The sequence below is a fragment of the Mobula birostris genome, chromosome 15 (genome assembly GCF_030028105.1).
Source record: "Mobula birostris isolate sMobBir1 chromosome 15, sMobBir1.hap1, whole genome shotgun sequence".
In the NCBI taxonomy this organism is placed as follows: domain Eukaryota; kingdom Metazoa; phylum Chordata; class Chondrichthyes; order Myliobatiformes; family Myliobatidae; genus Mobula; species Mobula birostris.
In genome coordinates, this window is record NC_092384.1 from 19,025,863 (window position 1) to 19,047,186 (window position 21,324).

The 21,324-nt window shown below is 41.7% G+C and overlaps 1 protein-coding gene across 2 annotated transcripts in view; it reads right to left on the reverse strand.

Moving 5' to 3' along the window:
- cbfb (core-binding factor subunit beta) overlaps nucleotides 1-20,314 on the reverse strand; it is a 107,289-nt gene extending 86,975 nt beyond the window's left edge. Inside the window, exons 1-3 of one of the 2 annotated variants that reach the window (XM_072279399.1) lie at nucleotides 19,983-20,314; nucleotides 19,570-19,656; nucleotides 16,681-16,797 (exon numbers count right to left, since the gene is read on the reverse strand). In XM_072279399.1, coding sequence (XP_072135500.1) covers nucleotides 16,681-16,797; nucleotides 19,570-19,656; nucleotides 19,983-20,060 — 282 coding nt within the window. In that variant the 5' untranslated portion in view covers nucleotides 20,061-20,314. The remainder of the gene's footprint in view (nucleotides 1-16,680; nucleotides 16,798-19,569; nucleotides 19,657-19,982) is intronic. The other variant, XM_072279398.1, reaches the window with a different exon arrangement.
- Nucleotides 20,315-21,324: the final 1,010 nt, after the last annotated feature.

The following is a 21,324-nucleotide window of genomic DNA, read 5'->3' on the forward strand; positions in this document are numbered from 1 at the left end:
GCCTTCTCTACTGTAAAGATGAAGCCACACTCAGGTTGGAGGAACAACACCTTATATTCCGTCTGGGTAGCCTCCAATCTGATGGCATGAACATTGACTTCTCTAACTTCCGCTAACGCCCCACCTCCCCCTTGTACCCCATCCGTTATTTATTTTTATACACACATTCTTTCTCTCACTCTCCTTTTTCTCCCTCTGACTATACCCCTTGCCCATCCTCTGGGTTCCCCCCCTTGTCTTTCTCCCCGTACCTCCTGTCACATGATCCTCTCATATCCCCTTTGCCAATCACCTGTCCAGCTCTTGACTCCATCTCCCCCCCCCCCCGTCTTCTCCCATCATTTTGGATCTCCCCCTCCCACTTTCAAATCTCTAACTCTTCCTTCAGTTAGTCCTGACGAAGGGTCTCTGCCTGAAACGTCGACTGTACCTCTTCCTAGAGATGCTGCCTGGCCTGCTGCATTCACCAGCAACTTTGATGTGTGTTGCAAGAAACAATTTTTGATTGTCTTTTTAAAAGATTAACACTAATAATTTTTGAATAGGTTTTCTAAAATGCTTCATCTATTTCAATCTGTTATACTTCATTAATAGCAAATCAATGAATACACAAATAATGAATATTTGTAAATAAGCAACAGGTTCATTCTTTTTCCTTAAGTTCATAATTATAATTACTAATTCATTAATGATTACCTCTGCTTAAAATTGCTGCGGCAAGCAAGAGATTTTTAAGATTATTACAAATTTGGATACATGCTCAAAAATCTTCGTCACCTGTTCTATCAGTTTTTACACAACAACCAGATTGGATAATCACTTTCACCATTATTACAAAAGCAAATTCCAATCCAATGCCTTAGTATTCTTGTGTTTTTATGACTGAACATTATTATTAGAATGGGAGACATAATATAAATTATAAACTATTTTTGTAAGAATAAGTTATCTATTGGAAAATGGCAGGCAGGAAGTCTTCAGAGGTTTGACAATTTCATCATAGGATTCACTTCAAAATTTGTTCAAAAATACTATTCTTCATAAAGTAGAAAGGCCAGATGTGCAAGTAATTGACTGAGAAAAAGTGCCATAGTCTAAAGATTGAACAGACAGAGGTGGGGAAAGAAAAATTCCTAGACAACTAAAAGCCTGTGATTAAATTGGTAACAAATAATTCAGATTATTGAAAATTATGCTGTACTTTCAAAACAGTGACGAATTTTACAACATTGGTGTGAGCAAATTGAGTCACTTCAAAACTCTACATTTTCACTAAAACTGCCACTCCTTCGCAATATCGAGGCAACCATGTTACTTAATCTGCCATGTTAATATTCTCTTTTCGCCACATTTTAATCCCAGTGCAATGCTTATATACAACTACCTAAAACATGCACAGGTTCACTTACAACATAAGGTAATGTGCATAAACAGGACAAGAAAGTTGCATCAAGGCGACGTCAGAATTATAATTCAGGAGTACTACATTACCCTTTGCCCTAGTGTAAAGCTGTGTTGACAAAAAACACTTGCAACTACTGAACTGAAATTATAAGCAAAATGATTATAATCATGCCCGTCTAAAATAAAGGACAAACCATTTTGGTTCATGCCTTTCGTAGTACATGAACCAAACTTTACCTAATGGCAGCTCTGATTAAAGATCCTCAATCTAATGTGTTAACTTTCACCCTTGATGACTGTTTTTAGCACTTTGATTTTATTTCAGACATACAGCAGCTGCAGGATTGTTATTTTAAAAAAATCTATTTGAATGTGAAACAGACTTAATTTGTAGGTCACATTTACAGGGTTAATTTATCCCTCTACTTAAAAACTGATAAGGAAAAGAACCAGCCTAGAACGAAATGTACCTTTTCCAACCCCCCCCCCACCACTTCATTATTATGCAAAGCCAAGATTGTCATTCATTACAGCACACAAGTTACAGCTTTAGTTTTAGCTGAAGTCATTGCTCATTAGACAAAGAGCAAAGCACTAACCAAATTCACCATGGAATGGTGTAAACAAATTAATCTATTTCACGATTAGGACACGACATCACTGCAATGATTTGCAATTCATAGTGTCACTCATATTAAATTCTTGCTGAATACATGAATTGAGTGGGTACATAATGCAATAATGTAACAATGCTATTTAATTGAAATCAAATTACTTATAATGGGTGTGCAAGGCAAGATGATAAACAGACTAGTGAAAAAGCAAGGGATTTTAAGGCAAACGAGCACTGACTTAAAGAAGTCTAACTATTTAAAATTCAGGTAGAAGATTAATAAAAACTCAGTGTGCACAGCAAGATACATACTTTATCTGAAGTTAAACTGAACCACTTAAGTTTGACTGTTTGGTCTACCATCTCCAGGTTACGCATCCAAACAAAAAAAATCCCAGAGGAATTAAAAGCAACAAACAGGGATTTTAGCCACTCATCTTAGTTTATGGACAAAATTCAGAACTGGTTGTTGTCAGCAGAAGGGTTACAGTTTACCATATAAATAGACAAAAATTGCATCTCCCACCAGTGCATGATTGCAGATAGATCAGCAGCAACATACACTATTATTCAACGCCTTGTAAAAATAGAAATCGGGAAAAAATGAGTACATGAATACAATAACCAGACTATTCAATACTTTTCCCCATGCACAACATTGCCCCTTAAAACCTCATACCTTACAAAAGCACTTCCAGCTCACTTCACTTCCAGAGAAGATAAAGGAAGAGTTAGAACGGTCCACAACTGTAGTCTAGCTAATAGATAGAGAAGCAGCAGTTGCTGTTTTAAGATTGATCAATATAAAGAACAGATATAACAATGGTCAAATTTGAACTTTGGCTATACAAACTGCAATTTAACTTGTTTTCTTCCTCCAGATGCTGCCTGACCTGCTGGATATATCCACCAGTTTCAGTTAGAATCTGCAAGCATGAATAGGCAATGAGAGACAGTGATGTAAATTATCTCCAAATTTTGCTCAGCTAGACACACATACATGCTGAATCCCACTCCCCAAAAGACCAAGCAGTAAAAGTGCTAAAACACCGACAGAAACTTAGCCAGATTCATAACAGTAGTGAAAAATAAACTTCCCACGAATGGATAGGATAAGTGGGGAGCTGCAAGAATGTCTGTCAAGAGACTAGTTTACTGAACTTCAAGCATGGCTTGAGGTGCAGAAACCTCAGGTTCCACATCACGAGGTTCAGGAACAGTTATTACTCTACAACCATCAGGCTCCTGAACTGATGGAGCTCATCATTGCTCTGATTGATTCTATGATCTACAGACTCAATTTCAAGGGCCCTTTACAACTCTTGCTTGGTACTTTTTTTTATTTGTAGAATCTGTGTTTTGTACATTAGTGTTTGTCAGTTTATGTATAGTTTGTCATAAATTCAATTGTATTTCTACCCTGTAAAATGGCTGCAAGAAAATGATTCACAAGGCATTAAATGGTAACACATACTTTGATAATAAGTTTACTTTGAACTAGATTAACAAATTTTAAACATCTAAATGCTCTCGGATTAATCTGTAACAAATGTCTTATTTTCATTGTAGGGAACAAGTCAAAGAGAGACATGAGGAAACTTATCTTTTATCACCATCCTTCTGGTTATGCCTGATGAAACATGCATATGATTACCGAGTTTAGCTGAGTAGAAGTGTAAAGTCATTACACATCATTTTTTGATAGAATACACCAGTTACAGCACTTTAGTGATGAGTTTGTGAATACTTAAGGTGACAATCAACCAAGTTATAGTTTTGATAGTGCCAAGCTTAAATAAATACTGTATGCTATTTAATATGAATCTACTCAGCAGTCTCCTTGCACTGAGAATGATCCCACCAGACCCAGGGCCTGCGTATTCACAGGTAGTCTGTATAGTCTTATTAAGTTTTGTTGCCATTACTCTAGTAGTACAGATCACCTTGCTGGCAACTGAGAATCAACATTCTTACGAAATTGGGCCAGGCAAGAGTCACGTGTGAAATTAATATATTTAAGAACAATTCAGAAGTTTCATCCTCCAAGAGGACCACAATCTTGCAGTAGGGTTTTGGAGGTTTGCATGCCTCAATGACCCGGAGAGCTATGTTGGCTGGAGTCAGGGCCTTGTGCTCTTGGTAGGGTCACCTATGCCAAACAGATCAAAGAGTAAGTGTGGTGCTTCAGCTCAGGACCAACTACCCTGACTGGTCACAACAATGAGGTACAGAGAGAGGAGGACCTTCATTGCTGCCCTAAACACCGGCAGCATAAACGGGCAGTAAGCTTCATGGTAACATTACTATTACTTTTTTTTTGCAAGTTTATATAGCTACTGAATTTAAATCCTTTAAATGCCACAATAGAATTTGAACTTCTAGATTATCCAGATCCTTGTACAAACAGGCTGATAAAGACAATCAAGCTTCACTTTCATATCATGCATCATCCAGTTAGTTTATATCAAATTACTTTACTTAGAGTACGAGGGTTTATAGAATAGAAACCTTCCTGTTCATTTATATATCTTATATTTATTAACAAGCTTGCTTAGAATCATGCCTCACGTTGGCTGAGTGCTTAGCCAAACTATCTTCTGTAGGCTCATGTGGGTTACAACAGAACTACGGTGGATTCTGGTTAATTGAGACACATCAGAATGAGTACATTTTGGCCCAATTAAGCAGCTGCCTCAATTAACTAAAGTTTCATGGAAATAGTTAAAAAGGTATAAAAAGTCAAACTACCATTTAACTGAACAAATTATGCATTTAAATTAAATACAGAACAAATTATAACGCTAATACTACCACTGCACGAAAATAATAGTTTTTTCGGTAAATCGACAGAGGAAATCATCCAGTGTACCTGTATGCTACCGTGTCCTTTTGATTGACTGTAAATGAACAAAATCAACAGACACCTAGTGTAGACAATGGGCTGCCTTCATGCAATATGATCAACAATTGCATCCTCCAAATCTCAATTTTCACTATAACATTCAAAATGATTGTCGATAGAAACACAACTATTTAAAAGCTATTTGATTTAAGCATGGTAAAGCAGTTAACAGTTACACAAATGGACACCACTGATGCTAGTTAGAACCTGTTCAGCAACAGTCTCCTGTCCCAATTAAACAGCAGAATGTCCCAAATAAACAAAGGGAATCCCAGCAATTTGTCCACTGTACGGCACGCAAAAGTTTGTGTACCCCGGTCAAAATTTCTGTTACTGTGAATAGTTAAGTGAGTAGAAGATGAACTGATCTCCAAAAGTCCAAGTTAAAGATGAAACATTCTTTTCAACATTTTAAGGAAGATTAGTGTATTATTTTTGTTTTGTACAATTTTAGAGTGAAAAAAAGGAAAGGAGCACCAGGCAGAAGTTTGGGCACCCCGAGAGATTTGAGCTCTCAGATAACTTTTACCAAGGTCTCAGACCTTAATTAGCTTGTTAGGGCTATGGCTTGTTCAGTTATCGTTAGGAAAGACCAGGTTATGCAAATTTCAAAGCTTTATAAATACCCTGACTCCTCAAACCTTGTCCCAACAATCAGTAGCCATGGGCTCCTCTAAGCAGCTGCCTAGCACTCTGAAATTAAAATAATTGATGCCCACAAAGCAGGAGAAGGCTATAAGAAGATTGCAAAGCATTTTCAGGTAGCCCTTTCCTCAGATCATAATGTAACTAAGAAATAGCAGTTAACAGGAAGGGTGGAGGTCAAGTTGAGGTCTGGAAGACCAAGAAAACTTTCCAAGAGAACTGCTCATATGATTGTTAGAAAGGCAAATCAAAACCCCCGTTTGACTGCAAAAGACCTTCAGGAAGATTTAGCAGACTGTGGAGTGCAGCGACACCTACACAAATATGACCTTCATGGAAGAGTCAACAGAAGAAAACCTTTCCTGCGCCCTCACCACAAAATTCAGCGTCAGAAGTTTGCAAAGGAACGTCTAAACAAGCCTGATGCATTTTGGAAACAAGTCCTGGGGACTGATGAAGTTAAAATAGAACTTTTTGGCCGCAATGAGCAAAGGTATGTTTGGAGAAAAAAGGATGCAGAATTTCATGAAAAGGACACCTCCCCAACTGTTAAGCACGGGGGTGGATCGATCATGCTTTGGGCTTGTGTTGCAGCCAGTGGCACAGGGAACATTTCACTGGTAGAGGGAAGAATGAATTCAATTAAGTACCAGCAAATTCTGGAGGCAAACATCACACCGTCTGTAAAAAAGATGGAAATAATGATCCTAAAGACACCTCAAGATCCACAATGGACTACCTCAAGAGGCGCAAGCTGAAGGTTTTGCCATGGCCCTCACAGTCCGCCGACCTAAACATCATTGAAAATCTGTGGATAGACCTCAAAAGAGCAGTGCATGCAAGACAGCCCAAGAATCTCTCAGAACCGGAAACCTTTTGCAAGGAAGAATGGGCGAGAATTCCCCGAACAAGAATTGAAAGACTCTTAGCTGGCTGCAGAAAGCATTTACAAGCTGTGATACTTGCCAAAGGGGGTGTTACTAAGTACTGACCATGCAGGGTGCCCAAACTTTTGCTTCAGGCCCTTTTCCTTTTTTGTTATTTTGAAACTGTAAAAGATGGAAATAAAAAAGTAATCTTGCTTAAAATATTAAAGAAATGTGTCATCTTTAACTTTATACCTTTTGGAAATCAGGTCATCTTTAACTCACTTAGCTATTCATAGTAACAGAAATTTTAACCAGCGGTGCCCAAACTTTTGCATGCCACTGTATACATAAATTAAAAAAGTTATGCAAGAAGAGAGAAAATATATAGTGGAGTACTACACATGGCTCATCGTCCATTCAGAAATCTGATGGTGGAGGGGAAGAAGCAATTCCCAAAACATTGAGAGTCTTCAGGCTCCCGTACTTCCTCCTTGAGTAGCAATGAGAAGGGGGCATGCCCTGCATGATGGAACTCCTTAATGATGGATACCATCTTTTTGAGGCATTGCCTTCTGAAGATGTCCTCTATGGGGAGGGTAGTGCCCATGGAGGTGGCTGAGTTTGCAACTTTCTGAAGTTTTGGAGTGTATTCCCTGTTTCGCCTTCCTGAACTCCACAATCAATTCCTTGGTCTTACTGATGATGAGTGCAGGTTGTTGCTGCAACACCATTCAACCAGCTGATCTCTCTTGCTCCTTTACATCTCCTTGTCACCATCTGAAATTCTGCTAACAATTTTGGGGCACCAAATTTATAGACGGCATTAGAGCTGCGCACAGCCACAGTGTCATGGTTGTAGAGAGTAGAGCAATAGATTAACCACACACCTTTGACGTGTGCCAGTGTTGATTGTCAGGGAGATGTTATTTCCAATCCGCTCTGACTGTGGTCTCCCACTGAGGAAGTCGAGGATCCAGCTGCAGAGGGACATACAGAGGCCATTTTCAAAGGGCAACTGCTCTTCAGATTTGCCTCCATTACCATCTCCTCCCCATCCCCCATTAAACAAGTCTCCTTAAACCTTCCAGTTGGATGTTCAAAATAAAGTTTCTCCTAGCCTGCCTGAAGCAATATCTAATCTAGATGAGGAAAGTGCAACCAGATTTTAAAAGGAGTTGCAAAGTAAACAGCAATTCAGTTGGGGTAGGGGGAGAAGCTGCCAAAGATTAATAAGCAGATAACACCATGATATTTGCTTTCCCAAATTAACCTGGTATTAAATATGTTGTATTGTCTTTGAAAACATACTCAGTCTTCCTAATCCAGAAGCCTCGGATGAACCAAATTTGCATCTGCTGAGGGCAGATCTGTTGTATTCAATACTGACAATCCAGGATGCAACAAGTAGCCCAGCTACAACCTTATGGAAAGGCCATTGTGAAGCAAAAAGGCAATTTCCTGTGAAGCTAGAAACAATGAAATGCACAACAGTTGTGGCAGTAATTGCATGGTTTGTGGATGGTATTAATCTGGTATTTCTTTAGGATCCTGGTGATCCTTCCAGAACCATGGAAATATAGGGGAGACATGCAGTAGCAAGGGTACCTCCTTGTTTAAAAACGCAAACATGAGGAAATCTGCAGATACTGGAAATTCAAGCAACACCCAAAATGTTGGTGGAACACAGCAGGCCAGGCAGCATCTATAGGAAGAAGTACAGTCGACGTTTCGGGTCGAGACCCTTCATCAGGACTAACGGAAAAAAAAAAGAGATAGTAAGAGATTTGAAAGGGGGAGGGGGAGGGGGAGGGATGACGCTAAGAACTGGAAATTGATTGGCAAAAGGGATACAAGGCTGGAGAAGGGGAAGTATCATAGGACGGAAGGCCTTGGAAGAAAATTAAGGGGGAGGGGACCACCAGAGGAAGATGGAGAACAGGCAAGGAGTTATTGTAAGAGAGAAGAAAAAAAAAATAAAAATATGGATGGGGTAAGAAGGGGAGGAGGGGCATTAACAGAAGTTAGAGAAATTAATGTTCATGCCATCAGGTTGGAGGCCACCCAGACGGAATATAAGGTGTTATTCCTCCAACCTGAGTGTGGCTTCATCTCGACAGTAGAGGCCGGACCAAACCTGTGCTGTACCGGGCAGGAAGATCTCAGACAGCCTCGCGCTGCTGAGGGACACCATCGCCTACGTGCAGGACAGGGGGGTGGACGCCTGCCTGGTCAGCTTGGACCAGGAGAAAGCCTTCGACAGGATATCGCACACGTACATGGCGGACGTGCTCTCCAAAATGGGATTTGGGGAGGGAATCCGGAATTGGATCAGACTGCTCTACACAGACATCCGTAGTGCAGTCCAGGTCAACGGGTGGGAAACAGACAGCTTCCCCATCAGGTCTGGAGTCAGGCAGGGCTGCCCCCTCTCCCCTGTCTTGTTTGTCTGCTGCATAGAACCCTTTGTGGAAGCCATCAGGAGGGATGGGGGCATAAGAGGGGTGACGCTGCCAGGCAGTGGAGGGACCCAAGTGAAAACCTCCCTGTACATGGACGACGTCACCGTCTTCTGCTCTGATCCGAGGTCAGTTCGCAGGTTGATTGGCACCTGCGAACAGTTCGAGCTAGCGTCGGGGGCCAGGGTCAACCGCACAAAGAGCGAAGCCATGCTCTTTGGCAACTGGCCCGACCGATCCAGCGTCCCCTTCACCATCAGGTCCGACCACGTGAAGGTGTTGGGGATCTGGTTCGGAGGGGCTGAGGCGTGCAACAAGAACTGGCAGGAGCGGACTGCCAAGGTGAAACAGAAACTGGGACTGTGGGGAGGGCGCTCCCTGTCGATAACGGGCAAGAACCTGGTCATCAGGTGTGAGGTGCTCTCAGGGCTGCTGTACTTGGCGCAGGTCTGGCCCGTCCCCCGCTCCTACAGCTCGGAAATCACCCGAGCTGTCTTCAGATTCGTCTGGGGATCCAAGATGGAGCGGGTGAGACGGACCGCCATGCACAAGTCCCTGGACAACGGGGGCAAGAACGTCCCCAATGTCGCCCTCACCCTGATGGCCAGCTTCGTATGTGGCTGCATCAGGTTGTGTGTAGAGCCCAGGTATGTGGGCACCAAGTACTACTATGTGCCCAGGTTCTACTTGTCGCCCTGGCTACGAAGGATGGGTCTGGCCCCACTCCCGCGCAACGCCCCAGTCAGCTGGTCGTTGCCGGCATACCTATCCCACGTAGCAAAGTTCTTCCAGGAGAACGCCTTTGACCACAAGGCCATCAGGCAGTGGTCGGCACGAAGTGTCCTGCAGGCACTGCAGGAGAAGGACGTGATGGACACAGTGGGGTGGTTCCCTGAGCAGACTGTCCAGTTCATCTGGCAAAATGCCTCATCGCCAGATCTCACCAACAGGCACCAAGACCTCGCCTGGCTGGTGGTGAGAGGGGCCCTCCCAGTCAGAGCCCTCCTGTACGCCCGGAACGTCATCTCCGCACCCCACTGCCCACGGGAGGACTGCAGTGAGGAAGAGTCTGTGACTCACCTCTTTGCACACTGCCAGTTCGCAAAGAGGGTGTGGAGGAGGATGGACGGGCTAGTGTCACGTTTCATCCCCAGCAGCTGCGTAACAGAGGACTCTCTGATCTACGGGCTGTTCCCGGGGACGCACACGGAGACCAACATCCAGTGCTGCTGGCAGATCATCAACTCGGTGAAAGACGCTCTTTGGTCAGCCCGAAACTTGATGATCTACCAGCACATGGAGATGTCCGTGGGAGAATGCTGCCGACTGGCACACTCTCGGCTGCAGGAGTACGTGCTGAGGGACGCACTGAAACTTGGTGCAGCCACCGCAAGGGCCCGGTGGGGAAGGACCACAGTATAGGTTTCTCCACCCGTGGGAGTGGGAGGGGTCGGTGGGCGGGGAGTATACCCCTCAACAATGAGATGCTAAGCTGAACTACTGGAGTGCCACGTGGGTGGCTAGAAACACAGGTATTTTACTGAGTATAATGGAAACGTATGTAAAGGATGAAAAGTTATTGAATGGTTTATTGTATATATTTATTTTTGAATAAAGTATATTTTGAAATAAAAAAAAAATTGGAATGGGAGTGGGACGTGGAATTAAAATGTGTGGCCACTGGGAGATCCTGCTTCCTCTGGTGGACAGGGCATAGGTGTTCAGCGAAGCAGTCTCCCAATCTGCGTCGGATCTCGCCAATATATAGAAGGCCACATCGGGAGCACCAGACACAGAATATCACACCAGCAGACTCACAGGTGAAGTGTCGCCTCACCTGGAAGGACTGTCTGGGGCCCTGAACGGTGGCGAGGAAGGAAGTGTAAGGGCAGGTGTAGCACTTGTTCCGCTTACAAGGATAAGTGCCAGGAGGGAGATCAGTGGGACGAGTGGACAAGGGAGTCACATAGGGAGTGATACCTGCGGAAAGCAGAAAGTTTGGGGGGGGGGGGGGAGGGGGAGATCTCCTATCATTTCGAGTCTCACCCTCCCAAATCTCTTACTATCTCTTTTTTCCATTAGTCCTGAAGGGTCTCGATCCGAAACGTCCACTGTACTTCTTCCTATAGATGCTGCCTAGCCTGCTGCGTTCCATCAACATTTTGTGTTGCATGCCATTTGAACTGCTTTTTTAACATAAGTGCATACAACAGATGCTATCTAAAAAACAGTTCACTCCAATAGTGTAGTAAAATTTGCACGCATCTGACACTACCTAGAAACTGTTCAGCAAGAATGTCCTGTCCCAATTAAGCAGCATAGTGTCCCAGATAAACAAAGGGGATCCCAACTATATTCTCGATTAGTTTTTGTTCTTAAGAGTTGTTCCAAATAAGTGGCTGTCACAATTAACCATTGCCCCAATTAACCAGAATCAACTGTACATTCAATAAATGCTTCGTGCAGATGCCAGATGAACCCAAAAGAAACATACAACAAAACCCAATGGGCACTGCCACAGTTAATGGCAAATAAAATCAAAGGTGAAGCAACACTCAGCAGGCCAGACAGCATCTTTGTAAAAGAATATAGTCAACATTTTGGGACTGCCGAAGGGTCTAGGCCCAAAATGTTGACTGTCCTCTTTTCCATAGATGTTATCTAGCCTGTTGAATTCCTCCAGCATTTTGTGTGTGTTGTTTAGATTTCCAGCATCTGCAGATTTTCTCATTTGTGAAACCAAAGATAAAGTCATCTGGGACTTGAAAGACACCCTATTTTTTTTCCGTTTTTTTTAAAGAAAGGGAATACGCAATCACTTACCCTGCAGGAAACATGGTAGACAATTTACACAGAACTTTCACCGTGACATTGAATGGAGAGAAGATGATACTAAAAATTTCTAAGTTTGAAACACAGAAGTCCTGTGAAGAATGGTATTAATGCCAAGGCACACAGATCTGTTATAGAACACAAGAATATTACAAATAGAAGCATCATGACCTTTCACTTACAGCACTGCTTTTCAGCACTAAGCCATTTCTCAAATTCTTTCCCACACAAAATGCTTTAACATCCAAGCATTTTTAAGCAACTGAACCACCACAGCCATCATGTTAGCCAACCTTTGTAATTCCTATCATCTGGATTAAGAAATATTACTCATTTGTCCTGAATGGCTCTTGGTTTAAGGCATCTTAGTCAGGGGAAACCTCATCTGTGAAAATGCACCATCCAGACTTGCAATTTCCCAAAAGACAACTTGCATTCATATTCCACCAAAAACTCCCACCCCAGTATTCAAATTGGTGAACCTTTGTTCACTTCCTCAACCTCAAGAATATCCTTTTTTTGGGAAAATTAGCACATGTGCATAATTAAAGCAGAACTTTTGTTAAATAATCATATGTTACAGCAATAATCCCTAAAGTCACAAATGATCACTACAAGAACATTTGAAGATAAATGCATCATATAATAATTATTTTCCTATTCTTTCATTGGTGTTCGTGAAAAATCAAACTGGAAAAGCTTAAATAAAAACATTATCAACAACTAGGTCAGCTCCATGAACGTTGCAAATGTATGGCAACCCCAGATATTACCACAGCCCTGTACATCTTCACTCCACTCACCTCTACAATTTAAAGCTGGATTTCTAACTATACTACTTGAAGTCCTCAATGTAAAACATCTTTGCCTGTTTTTCCACAGTTTCTGCTTTAAGCTGTTGAACAAGTCTTAAGCTTTGCTTCAGGTGAAGCAAATGCATAACCTGCCAAACATGCATGCAAAGCTTAGCTGTCTCACAGCAAGACACCTCAAGGTAATAGTCACTTTATACTTCAACTTTATTCCAATGACTGAGCAGTGGATCCTTTTCTCTGGCAATATTTCAGTTTCAGTCTTCTCTGGTAAGAGTCTCCAAGTGTCCCAATAGCTCTATATATAAAAATACTCAGGAAAGCCTTCGATCAAATCTTTGTACAATACTCAGTACATGCAAATGCATTTGCAGAGGCACCACCTTGACAGTATTTTTTTTGACAGAAAGATAGCTTTGATTGCCAGTATAACTGTGTCCAATTACAATCCAGAAGAATGAATTTTTGATTAAACAGGAAGCTCATAATAGGAAGGAGAATGGTTAAATTTCTTTTAATTCCCAATTCTGTAATACAAAGCTCATCAGAAACTAAGCCACTTTCCTGGAAATCACTATTTGCAGAAACTTGCCACACATGAATATTGTTTTAATTATAAATACTTTTCATTTCGTCTTGGGAAAAGCTGCAAATTTAAGTTATTGTTATCCACCTTAATTTGCACAACACATCCACTTTAATGTTTAAGATGTTGCGCACTCAGAGATGCTCTTCTGCACACCATGGTTATTTGAGATACTGTTGCTTTCCTGTCAGCTTGAACCAGTCTGGCCATACTCTAACCCCTCTCATTAACAAGACACTTTCACCAACAGAGCAGCAGCTCACTGGGTTCCTTTTGTTTTTTTTTGCATGATTCTCTGGAAACTGAACCTCTTGACTGTGTCTGCATGCTCTTATGCAATGTGTTGCTGCCACACAATTGGCTGATTAAATATATGCATTAATGTACGGGTACAATATACCTAATAAAGTGGCCACTGTGAATAGATTCATACATGTGCAATTAAGTATTAAGACTTCCAACAATATGGTGTATAAACATACAATTGTTGTCAGCTGCTGTTATTTATAATACTCAGCATCAATATCCTAATATTGCATTTACATCAGTATAATGGGCCACCAAATAAACTGCCTGAACACAACTATATCAGACCGCAAAAAAAATGTACAGAATACACAAGTCTCGTTTCTGATTACTTAACAATTAATCTCACTTTAAACACCAGAATGTTGACTTTCACTCTATGAAACCAAATACTTAGCTCCAATTTCTATATGTCTTATTCATAGCTTTATATCAAAATACTGTACATACAAATCTACTCATTCTATTACTATTAGCCATCTCTCCTTCAACCTCAATATGTATAAATGCATCACAGAAACCATCCTATCCAGTTGCATTATGGCTTGGCATGGCAAGGCAACTCTTCTGCCTGGGACAAGAAACCACAGAGCATTGTAGACACAGATCAACATTTCATGGAAAGCAGACTCCCTTCAATGAACCCCGGCTACACTTTTCACTGCCTCAGTAAAGCAACCAACATAATTAAAGACCTCTCCCACCCCCAAACACATAGCACCAGGATCTAGAACATCTCTTATCCTGCTGTTAAATTATTGAATGACCCCTTAGTGCAGTGAATATGTACTTTTGACCCCTCAGTTGACCTTGATATGTCCTTGCACCTTCCTATCTATCTGCACTCTCTGTACTGTACTTTACAATGCACTAATATTGTTTTCCTTGCACTAATGTGATGAAATATGTGGATGACATACAAAAGTTTTTCTACTGTACACATTAGTAGTAACACCACTTCTTTCAACTTGTTCATCTTGCAAGCATAATCAAAGACCTCTCTTTCCACAATTGACCTTCATCAATTTTCTTAGTTACCTCCCAAAGACAAAGTAAATCAGATTTGAGTGATAGAAATTCCCTTGCATAAAACTTAGCTGACTCTTCTTAACCAGTCCCCACCTTTCCAAGTGAATATATTTCTTGCCCCTTAGAATTTGTTTCCCAATAATTTCCCTACTTTAATACAAGGCTGCAGTTTCCTGTCTTATCCCTATTGCCCTTTCTGTCTAAGGGAACACTGTTAGCTATCCTCCCATCTTCTGGTATCTCTTCTGTGATGACTGAAGATTCCCATTAAATCTCCCCACCCCCACCCTAAACCTAAGCTCTCTAGTTCATAGATTTCCCCAACCCTGGGGAGAAACACTTGCATGCATTCATCCTATCTATTCTCCTCATAACAGCTTGTTCTCCAAATTGTACTGCCCTGGCTTGCATGTCCAGACAGCTGGATCCAACATCCATGACCGACCCTGACCAAGGGAAGCCTCGATTCCCCTCATGATTTCATGCCCCTCTACAAGATCACTTCTCAATCTCCTATGTTCCAATGAATAAAGTCACAGCCTGCTCAACCTCTTTTCATGCATCAGTCCCTCACATACCACCAACATTGCTGTAAATCTCCTCTGCACTCTTTCTAGCTTAAAGGCATCTTTTCCACAGCACGGCAACCCAAAATGAACACAACCTGGGTGGTGTCCAACCTGATGGGATGAATATTGATTTCTCCTTCTGGTTTTAAAAAAATTCCCTCTGCTCACCTTTCTTTTATTCCCCACACTGGCCCCTTACCTCTTTTCATCTATCACCTCCCTCTGGGGCCACTCCTCCTTCCCTCTCTCATGTCCTCTCAGATTCTTTCCTCTCCAGGCTTTCACTTTTCCCAACCATATGGCTTCACGTATCACTTTCTAGCTATCCTCTTCCCCCTCTAACTTTTTGTTCTGACATCTTCCTCCCTTCCTTTCCAGTCCTGAAGAAAGGTCTCCACCCAAAATATCAAATGTTTATTCATTTCCATGGATGCTGCCTGACCTGCTAAGCCCCCCAGCATTTTGTGCGAGTTGCAGGAAATACAAAAGCCTCAAAGCACGTACCACCTGGTTCAAATAGCTTCTATCCTGCAGTTATTCTATTGAATGGTCCGCTAGTATGATAAAAATGGGCTCTTGACCATGCACCTTATTGGCTACCTGCACAGCACTTTCTGTGCTGTAACACTACCCTACATTTTGTATTGCTTTACCTTGCACTACCCAAATGTGCATTTATGAATTAATCTTATGGGTCATGTGCAAGAACAGTTCTTCCACTGTACATCTGGCAATAATAAATCCATTTACCAATTACTAATTTACAATATGGTTTCAATACAATCTACTTTAGGGATCAATTTTAACTGGAATTTATATTATATCATAATATCTTTAGGTCACACAATAGACATAATATTCATTCCTAGAATTACCTTAAAATGCAATTTAAAAACTGGCAAAATGTAGGACAAAAACAAGCATTTGGAATACCTACTGACCATATTCTATTCCATTTCCAAGTTTCAAGTTTGTCAACTTAATGAAAAAAAAGCATTCTTTCAGTATCTGACTCTTAGTCAGGTCACCTCAGTCAGATCAAAAGGTACAAAATTTTGTATACTCCTAAATAGGCATAGAATCATATTACCTTTGTTTTTCCTTTTGTAGTATGACTTGAATTTACCCAAGTAAGAAATTATGATTTTTCTCCTGAGAATACTTTGGCAAAAATTGGTTTAATACCCCCTCAATCTACAGCAATTCCATTATTTATCCAATTGCAGCAAGGGAATAGCCTCCAATTGTTTCTCCATCCAAGTCTAGGTATCTAGCTCTGGATCTACCAAAAACCTATCCTCCCCCCACCATTCTAGACACACACAGATTCTGAGACAATAGCTTTCACCTCCAATGTCAAAGATCAAACTCAATACTTGTCTGAATATCTCCATTGTGCAATCTGTCACAATGCTTGCCTGACGTTCAACAATGATTAAATATTGTGAAGATTAAAGACAGTGCCTTCATACCTGCCTGAAGCTAGCTACTTACCAAACGTCTAGTCAGATTATTCAGCTTTACTGCCGATCCACAAATGAGGTTCTGACTATATATCCACATTGTTAATATGGTGAAAAGGTCTATTAGAACAAGTGCAGTGTAAAACATCCCATTCAGCTTTTCATAGTCTATGACTCAAGCACCAAGTTCTTACCTTGCCTGGATCACGTTCAAAGTCCACGTATTCTCTTGTGGGTGTTTGCCGCTGCTCTCCATGCCAATTTGCCGGAAAAAACTGCAGAGATAGATTAGTTCCAGTCGCCACAAAAGCCTTTCAGAAAAATCAATACAAAATATATCAGAGGAAAGGATTTAAAATAAATTATGCATTTTTTGTACATCAGTGCTGTGTTCCAAGGTTAGCGTCATACAGGCAGAACCGTATATTCTAAACTCTAGAATTGCATAAAATATGGACTCAATCAATTCTTATCAAGTGTACAGTTACAAGCATCCAATTCTGCTACAACATAGACCACAAATGGTCGATACTATAAGATATGCCATTAGTCAACGTCCCAGCCATCAATCAACGTATTGTCACTTCTCAAAACAATTGTGCACTTTCAAAATTGGAAGATGCAGTAATTCTTCTTTCTCTTGACATAAACAAAATAACTGAATTATGTAGCATCACTTTATTATTAAAACAGATTAGTTATGTTTTTCATTTAAAAATATTTAGATATAGATGAAATTTCTCATGCTCTGAGCAATGCAAACGTCATGTTGACCTACTTTATTTATAGTAACTATCAGTCGCACCCTTAGGGGGCCTAGGAGTGTGTTGGGGTGGGGGAAGGGGTGCAAGGCATTTAGCAGACAGAGGCAAAAGGAAAAAGCAGACAGATTAGTCAAAAAGCAAATATGCTTATCACCCAAGTGAAAGAAACTAATCTCCTGACAAGAACACACACATCCAATGTTTACTTCCAGACCCCAAGACAATTCTGCTCAATTGTGTACACAGTACACAAACTAATGCACTAAAATGGCACGAATCCAAAGTTAAAATAAGTGTAGAAAATATATATTAAAAAATGTTCCCAAACCAGCAAGTCATTAATCTAACACAGTAAAACAAACTGACAAACAGAATCACAAGCACTGAGTAGATGCCTGCCTTTTCTTTCAAAAAAGGTAGATTTTCCAAATATGCCCAGTCAGCAGTATGAGATTACCAATCAGAATGAGAGTTTGAGATTTCAGCCTTGAAAGACAGAGACAATGGACCATTTGCACACCTAACAACTGGATCCAAAGTAGTTCTGATATTGAATGGTCATATTGTTGGATAATGAAGTGTAGTTTAGATGAACCAAAGGCTAAATTTTAAATAAATACCTAAAAAATCTTCAGTGGCTCCTGTTTTAATCATACAGGTGGAGCATAGATCAAACCATGCTGGTTGAACAAAAAGTCCAAGATGAACTTTATTACACGCACATCAAAACATATAGAGAGTGTGTTGAGGATGTGCTGGGCCAGCCTACAAATCTCACCATGTTTCCAGTGCCAGCACAGCATGCCCACAACTTATTAATTCATACATCTTTGGGATGTGGGAGGAAGCCCATGCAGTCATAAGGACAACATATAAACTCTACAGGCAGCAGTGGGAATTGAACCCTGATCTTGCAGTTGGTGCTGTAAAGCATTACACTAACCACTACGCTACTCTGCCACCCGTTATGACAGTTCCAAGTTTCTCAGCCACACTTCAATCACAGAGAATATACCAGGATTCAAACTTGATCCAACTTTGAGATTCAAGTATTGTTACCCACATTACATAAAAACGCAAAGGAAGGAATTAGAAACAAGTATGTAGCAACACTTGGCAGGAGAAACATCTGAAGAGTTCATACACATGGACAGGACAACCGAGGCACCTTCCACATATAGCGTGTTATCACTCATTGTGAAAGCTCAAAGTTAATGAGAGAAAACTGTCACCCACATTCCCATGTGGAAATTTAGAACCGTTAGTGAAAACATATCAATATAAAATGTTACTAACTGTAAAAAATACTTAATCATGTGAAATGAGTACATTATGCCTTGATTTTTATAAGAAAATTAATCCTTGCAATACTGATGTACTTCCCAGTGGATTATTAAAGGGCATAACTGATATCAAGCTCTCTCATCAAGATTAGGTATAATCCATAAATTTACATTTAAAGTACAATGTTATAAACAAAATGGCACTGGACTCACAAACATTCCTTCTGATATAAACATATATAGATATATTACCTGGGTAAAGTAAACCCACGCATAACCTTCTACCCTCAAAGACCTTTTAAATTAATCTGCTGAAACACATCTCATGTGAAAACCTGCTTGAACAAGTCCTTGAAAAACATATGGAAAACAAATTGATGTATAGATCCATAGCTATTAACTAACAGCGATGAAGCAGAGCATAAGGGTCTATATCTTGAGCAAAGGAAGTAACTTAAAAAGTGATAGTCTATCCAATTATTTTTCTGCTTGAGGGAAGCAAGCATTCCCAGGAGAACGTGAAAAAATCTGGCAGCTTCCAAAGCAAGGAAAAAAACAATTCCTTTTATATGTTCATAGTTACATTTTACAAATCAATTTATTTAGCTTAATTCATTGGAAAACACGAACTATATTCTATTGTAGACATGCCCTTTATACTCTACGCGTTCTAAAAACTAACTCACTCATAGATACTTAAGATAATCTAAAGCGTTCTTTTCCAAGAAAAAAAAACAATAAACAATATTGCTGCAAATAGCAAACGGGAATGGTAGGGTGGGATTAAGTATTAAACTTCGACAATCGTTCTAGCACGCTTTTCGGTGGAAGGGATTCCACACGAAGTGTTAATCTGGGTTTTTGCGTTTGCATGCTGATTGAAAACAGAAACGTTAGTGGCGTTTACTATTTCAGCGTGCAGGAAGGAGCACTTAGATCCAGCAGTTTAGCTTGTTCATTCAAAGCAGTTTGGGTCCACTGCCGGCGTCGAGGACCGAATATCGAGAAGGAAGTGAGGAATATCCTGGGTACTTACGATCTCAGACCTGCCGTCCCTGCAGGCATTTTGAAACCGCATCTGTCTCTCGTCGTGCGGCCGATCGCGGAAACCCGTGTACTTAATCTGTTAGAAAGAAAGTCAAACTCTCACTGAAGCAAAAAATGAGTGAGCGAGCAACCAACCAACCCCACCCCTCCCCCCAACAACAGAAGAGTAAGTCAGGAGATCAGGAGGAGTCTAAATTTCTAAGTTAGAGGAAGCCCCCCCACCACCCCCCAGTCCCAGGACACGAGGGTGAGGGTGAGTAACTCTCGGTCCATTTTACCCAACTTCCAGGAGATGACCAGCTCCTCTGACGCAACAGCCGGTGGATCGGCTCCAGCTGATCACCATGTGTGCGCCTGCCTGCCGGCCGCGCTCCTCCATCCAGCTCCCCCCTCCGCTCTCACCTCACATTCCCGGCTGAGTTTGCGGAAGAACTCCTCGTTCTCGAACTTGCTCCTCTGATCGGGGACGACCCGCGGCATCTCTCCCGAGTCTCCGCCTGTCCGTCTCCGGCGGGCTGGGTGTGGATGTGGGTGTCTGCACTCGCGCTGCCCTCCCCGGGTCGCGCCGCCTCGCGCTCACTGTCTGGCTCTCTAACGGACTCCCGCCGCTCACGCGCTCACTTCCTCCTGCCTCGCGGCGCCTCTCCAACACACCGCCCCCTCCCTTCTCGAGCTCCCACTTCCTCCGCGAGTAATTCAACTTCTCTCACACTGCACCATTCACAAGGGCCGGCAGCAACGCGCAAGCGCACTTGCCTTCCTATTTAAACCGGGCTCCAGCGGGCTTCTTTATAGTGCGCAAGCGCACTGTTCCTGTCTCCACAGCGCCCTTTAGGCGGGCTTCTGCACGGCACGCATGCGCACTGTTCTCCCTTTCGAGTCGTCTGTGCTCCCGCTGTTGGCGGTTCTGTTGAGGTCCGCACATACAGATTATTTTAAAAACAGACTTTCTAACATACTACAGGTGCAAGAAATCTGTGAACTAATATTGTGGTTTCCCGAAGAGCTACAGCACAATGAAGGAAATCGATCAGGTTAGGACTGGAGCCTCCATGTGCTAAGCAAAAACAGCTTCCGCTGCTGCACCCATAGCTCCAATTTACATGATTCGTACAGCCTGAAATTTTCCTATTTGTTTGGCAGCGTGTAGTTTTCTTTCTGGCTTGACAACTTGAAAAGAACACTGCACATCAAGGAAGTTCCCTTTGCCAGGCTCACGTTGCCCAAACCCTCCTGGTTATTTTCGTTTTTCTTCTAAACTAAGCTTCACGCTATTAGTAATCCAAAATTACAGTAGTGTGAAACTTAGCTTACATCCGATGTCAAGTCTGGATAGTGCATTAAACCAAAATCTTTAAGGTGTAATACTCCAATTTAAAAATAAGCGCACTAAATTTTAGGATCAGGGCATTATTGAAAAGGCCAGCTTTAATTTATCTCAGACTAACTGACTTACTAACTCCAAGTGTTGCAAACTAATCCCTCTAACATGAAATCTAACAGGAGGCGGATCAACTGGCCTGCAGCTAACATGACTTCACTGTGGAAGCAGTTTGATGAAGATGTTAACCAAATTCTGGAGGCAGCGGCGAAGGGAGGGGTTGATAGGAAGCTGCAAGCCATGACAACAATTATTGTCCCAGTGGAGGTTGGTTGTACGAGATTCGCAGCCCGTTCCTTAGTTAGAGCCTTCAGCATTTTGGGCTTTGAGGGAGAGAGGAAGAGGAGAGCCATCCGCAGTACC